Source organism: Bos javanicus, chromosome 29 (assembly GCF_032452875.1).
Source record: "Bos javanicus breed banteng chromosome 29, ARS-OSU_banteng_1.0, whole genome shotgun sequence".
NCBI classification, from domain to species: Eukaryota; Metazoa; Chordata; class Mammalia; order Artiodactyla; family Bovidae; genus Bos; species Bos javanicus.
This window is the reverse complement of record NC_083896.1, coordinates 40,448,974-40,454,451: the sequence shown is the minus strand read 5'-3', so window position 1 is coordinate 40,454,451 and position 5,478 is coordinate 40,448,974. Positions and strand designations below refer to the sequence as shown.

Here is a 5,478-nt window from a genome sequence, read left to right as displayed (position 1 = left end):
GGCCAGGACTTCTGCTCAATCTGGAAAATCTAGGCTAAAAAGCAGGACAGCTCGGCCTGGCAGAAGTGACAGCCCCTTGCCGTGGGCTCCAAGCCTCCCTCCTCCTGCACTTCTGTCTTTCTCCTGCCTTCACTTCGTGGGGTTTCTCTTCATCCCTACCTGCAGAGACTCCCCTATCCTTCCCTGTGCCTGGGACCACTGCCCTCTGGTCTCTTTCTCCTGCCAGTCCCTCTTGGATTCCGCTGCTTTCTGGAAGGCCATCTCAGGCCACGTCCTGCTCTCCTCTCCCTCCCCCACCAAGACAACCAGAAGGACACGGCTTGAACATGCTGTATGCCCCAGCCCTTGGCTCCCCTGACCACCTGTCTCCCTTGAAGAAGCCCCGCTCCCTGTGTCTGAGTCTTGTGTGTATGTGTTGTGTCACCTTTAGCTTGTGAGCCCACCCTCGGGCAAGGACCCCTGTCTGAATACATGTTCTGCGTAGCACACTCGGGTGTGCTAATAAATGTCCATTCTGAGAACAAGAGTGCCCAGGTGTCTTAAGGAAGCTTTGGGGCAATGGCTAAGCAAGCCCATGTGATGGCACTGGAAGCAAGGGAGGTGCTTCTGGGCAGGGCCCCCAGTTTCTGAGCACCCTGTTCTCCTGCTTTCTGAAGCGGGAAGAGGGGGATGGTGGTAATGAATTCAGGAATGCTGCTCTGCCAGCTGGGAGGGCTGGCTGTTGGGAGGCTCCAGGAGGAAGAAAGGCTATGATTCCCACTGACTCCATACCCAGACCTGACCACCAGCCACAGGCAGGTAGCATCTCTGGTGGTTCGGATTGAGCACTGGGTTAGGAGGCCCAACATACACTTATGGGCAAGTCACTTACCTCCCCGGGCCTGTTCTTTGCCCTGTTGCTGCCTCTGCTCTCATCTCATCACCATCCCCACAGCCTGCCTCTGCCCTGCATCCCTGGCACAAACACTGAACTCTTCCAGGGCTTCCCTGTCCTGTTCCCCCACAATCCACCCACCCCTGACTGTCCCCCCAACAACATGGGGAACTGCTCACCTGGCCATTGTTACAAGTGCCCCTATAAAAATCATCTCCCTTTCTCCCTTCTCCTCCAAGGCCAAGTGTTAAGTCACGGGCAGCTGGGGGCTGGGGAGCAGGTGGGCCAGTGGGGAGGGACCACCAGCCCTGATGGAGCCTCAACAGGGGGACCGTGGCACCTGAGGGTCTCTGGGAGGGACACAGTCAGCAGCCAAACCCCAGGCTCCTTTTCTTCCTTGAGAAGAAGGCAGCCTCTAGTCTTCCCCATTCTAAAAGCACTTTGTGCATTTGGAGGCCTTCACTCTCCCAAGCTGACTCCTTCAGATCCATCCCTGGCCTCCTCCTGATCCGCAGGGCCAGCCCAGTGGCCAGCGAGCTGCTGGGCCAAGCCTGACCTTTGGGCCGTATATGACATTATCCTTGTTGCCATGGTGATGGTGGCCTGGCAGCATCTTCTCATGGGACATAGGCCTCCAGGCTTGAGGTTTTACAATTTTCTCTCTTTAAAAAAAAAAAATTTAACTCTTTCCACCCTGCCCCCCCTTAACAATGAGGAGAGAAAGTAATGACTGAGCTTAAAATAAAAAAAAAAAAAACACGATTAAGAGGAAGAAACAGAGAGAGGAAAATGGAGCCAGGGAGATGGAAGGAGGGAAGAATAGTCACAGATGGGGAGGAACAGGGTCAGTACCAGTGAAAGAATAGAGAAAGGTCAGCCCAGCCTGAGATTCAAAAATATATTAAGAGTCAGGATATCTGAGAAGGAAGCTGGAGAAGACCGGGGAAGGGAGGCTGGGGGTTGGGGGCAGTGGCCGGGTGGCAGAAAGATACAGCCAGATGGAAGAGCAGTCTTGAGCAGCCAAAGCCATTTGTGACTGAAGACAAGCTCTCCTGCCCCAGACAGGATACAACAGTTGGCTAGGGCCACTGTGACGCAGAGCTGGGGCACATGGACAAGGGGCAGTGCCAGGGGCAGCCCAGAGTCCCCACAGCAACGGGACCCAGTGCTCCCAGGGCTTATAAATAAACAGACATGTGGGAAACGCACATTCTTTCTCCAAGAAATATAATTTATGTTTACAGCCAGTTTTTTTTTTTTTCTTTTTCTCTTCCTAAAGAAAACACCACCATGTGGGGCCCCCGCCCCAGACAGTGTCCCTGAGTGGCCCTGGCCCTGGGCCTTCCTCCCATTATTGCTTGGATGGGAAAGATCTGACCCTGGGAACTGCAGAGCAAAGCTTCATTCCTCACCCCCTGGAGGCTGTCCTGGTGACGGAGAGGAGGCACACAGGGCTCGTCCCCTGCCCCACGCCGTGCCAACCACCCTGACGCTGCCCATTTAAGGGAATGGAGAGTCCAGGCGGTGGCTACACAGGAGCAGCCGCCCAGAGCAGAGAGCCTCTCTCTTGGTGCAGGAGGCCCTGGAGGCACAGTGGCTTCTTTTCAAACCTGACAGCTGGAAGGCTCAGGCCGTGGGGAAGGGAGGGCCTGTTCTCTTTGCAGCAAGATTCCGCACACAAGCTGGGAGAAGAGAACAGAAGAAAAGGCAGGGGCAGAGACCTTGCCTTCTGGCTGACCCCCTATCCCCACCCCTTCCCCACAAAATTTAGGAGGCCTGGAGAGGGAGGTATGTACCATGAGCCCCGGTGGAGGGGCAAGGGCAGCTGTGGTGTTTGGTCCCCAATCCCCGGCTCCCACACCTGTCTGTCCAGGGCACAGGCTCCAGCTCCAAGCCCCCTGCCCCTGAGCCAGGCCTTCTTCTGTTCGTACTTCTGCCTCATGCAGGCATGTGGTCCACCCGAGAGGTAGTGGCTCCTGCGCCAGAAAGGGTGGACCTAGGAGATCCAAACTCCGGTTGGAGGTGGGGGCCTTGGGCATCCAGACTCAGCCCAGGAGATGATTCCGTGGTCAGTGGTGACCCTGGTTCCAGGAAGAAGCTGGTGCTTTTATTGTGTTGTCAGTGACTCTATCAGGGGCCAGAGAGGCTATAGGTGGAAAGAGCTGGGGCTTCTTGGCCTGACGGCTGCCCAGGGACCAGCCGGGAGGCAGTCTTCTCATCACCCTGGAATGTCTGAAGATGGCTCCCAGGCCTGCCTGTCCCTGGCAGTGTGCCCAAACTGACCCCTCCTCTGTCCCCAAGTAGGGACCCACCGTTCCCACAACCTTCCCGGAGCCCCTCCTCCCAGACTGGCCAAAGCCCATCGTTCAGATCACAGGCTCAGGTGCCCAGTCCTGGAGCTGCTTCCAGGGCACGGAGGCTGTCGCCGGGGGCCCCCAGAGCCTGGGAGCTACCGCCCCCTATGAGCAGGTCTTCTTCCTCTTCATCATCAAAGACCCGCGCTGGGCGCCTGGGCGGCGGCCGGGGCGTGGGCTCGTCGCGCTCGGCCATGCGCTCGACGGCGCCCTCGCCCACAAGGAAGACTGTGTCGGCCACGCGGGGGGGGCCAGTGACCGGGTTGTGGTCGTAGGAGAAGACGCGCAGGGCGCGCAGCGGGTGCAGGTCGGGGAAGCCGCCCAGGCGGTTGCGGTCTAGGTCGAGGATGTGCAGGCGGCCCATGCGCAGCAACGCGGGCGGGAATTCCTCGAAGCGGTTGCCGTAGAGCCAGAGGCCGCGCAGGCCCGTCATGCGCGGCAGCTCCGCGGGCAGCGCGCGCAACCGGTTGTCGCCCATCTGCAGCGACTGCAGCGCCACCAGGCGCAACAACGGCCGCGGGAAGCGCCGCAGGAAGTTGCCCTCGATCCAGAGGCAGCGCAAGCTCTGCAGCTGCGCGAAGTCGGCGGGCAGCGCCAGCAGCCGGTTGCTGCCCAGGTAGAGGCGCGTGAGGCGCGGAAGGCGACACAGGCCGTCGGGCAGGCGCTCGAGTTTGTTGAAGTCGAGCGCCAGGATGCGCAGCTCGCGCAGCTCCTCGATCTCCTCGGGCAGCTCGCGCAGACCCGTGCCGCTCACGTACAGCTTCTGCAGGCGGCTCAGCGCGCACACGGCGCTGGGCAGCCGCCGCAGCCGCCTCCCGCTCAGCTCCAACTGCTGCTCGCCGTTGCGCAGTTGCTCCTCAGCGTCCGACGGCAGCTCGTCCGGCGTAGACTCGGCGATGCCCATGGTCACCAGCCCCGGGCGGGGCCGCCGCCGCCGCCCGGCATCGCCCCGCCCTGGCGGCCCCTGGGCCTCCTAGACGGGGCCGAGGCCGCGCTGGCTCCGGGGCCCCCCGCCCCGGCCTGTCCCTGCTCCGGAAGGGAGGCCGTGCGGGGCGGGGAGGAGGCGCCCCCCTGGGGCCCCGCCGAGGCGCGCCGCGCTCGGCCGCCCGCCCTCCGGCCTCCGCCGCTCCCTCTGCTGGAGACCGACTGGTTTGGGTTAGCGCGGATTCTTAGCTTGGAGACCCGTCGCCCTGGCAACCCCCGACGCGCGCGCGGCTGCCAATGAAGCGGAAGGAGGGCGGGGTGGGGCCAAGGTGCAGCTGAGTTGGGTCCTGGAGCCCCGGCCCGCGGCCCGCTTTCCCACCCGTCGGGCGCCCGAGACAGCACTAACCCAGGGAACCCAAGAACCGCGCCCCGCAAGCCTGGCTCCGTGCCAACACAAACCCGACGACTGACGCTGTCTACGCTTCCAGCCACAGCGAGCCGCTTCGTGTGCGGTTTGTAGGCGCCCAGAGCTGCAAGTCCGGGAAGGAAACAAGGACTGAGGAAATGCCGGCGCGCGACCCAAGACTCCGGACTAGTGGCTCTCCAGCAGGGACTGAGAGGCGAGGTCAATGCCCGCCAGCGTGCGTGTCCAGTCTTCCCGCTAGGGTCACATTAGGGGAGTAACTCAGAACAGTGCTCTTTCTGGGCTCTTTCAGGGTGGGTCGAGGATCTGCGGGGACCCAAGCTTGGCTCCGTACCCCTCCCCGCCGGGTACACCCTCAGCGCGCCGCAGGTTCCGGGTTAGTGCACTCACCCCTTCTGCCGAGTTCCTCCAGCTGTGCTTAAGGTCGGTGGGTAACTGCGGTGGACAGAGGACTGGAGCACACGAGCGCCTTTGAGCACCACAAACGGTGACCACACTCGTTCTGTAACGCTTCCTTTTGCACACGCTCTCACCAGCAGCCTTTTTGCCCCTGACTTCCCTCCTACTCCAAGCCCTCCTGCTAGAGCTGCCAGCAGAAACACTCCCTCTGGTTTATTGCCAGCCTGTCATGTGCCCAGCACTGTACTAAAAGCACTGCGTTGAATCCTTGCCACAAACCTATGAGGTAGGTACCCTCACTGCCCCGATTTTAAAGATGGAGAAACTGAGGCTCAGAGAGGTTTGACATGAGCTGGGTGACTTGCTTGGGGCTTCCCCGGTGGCTCAACTGTAAGAATTCGCCTGCAGTGCAGGGGATTCAGGAGACACAGGTTCGATCCCTGGGTCAGGAAGATCCCCTAGAGAAGGGCATGGCAACCCACTCCAGTATTCTTGCCTGGGAA

The 5,478-nt window shown here is 60.8% G+C and overlaps 1 protein-coding gene across 2 annotated transcripts; it reads right to left on the bottom strand.

The window, feature by feature from the left end:
* Positions 1–2,084: 2,084 nt before the first annotated feature.
* LRRC10B (leucine rich repeat containing 10B) lies at positions 2,085–5,247 on the bottom strand. Of its 2 annotated transcripts, none has more exons than XM_061406586.1 (2): positions 2,671–5,247; positions 2,085–2,556 (listed from the first exon to the last, which is right to left on the bottom strand). In XM_061406586.1, the coding sequence occupies exon 1, from the start codon at positions 4,130–4,132 to the stop codon at positions 3,254–3,256; it is 879 nt and encodes a 292-aa protein (XP_061262570.1). In that variant the 5' UTR covers positions 4,133–5,247; the 3' UTR covers positions 2,085–2,556; positions 2,671–3,253. The 2 variants fall into 2 exon arrangements, with proteins under 2 accessions (XP_061262570.1, XP_061262571.1); XM_061406587.1 differs by having other exon boundaries at positions 2,736–5,247.
* Positions 5,248–5,478: the final 231 nt, after the last annotated feature.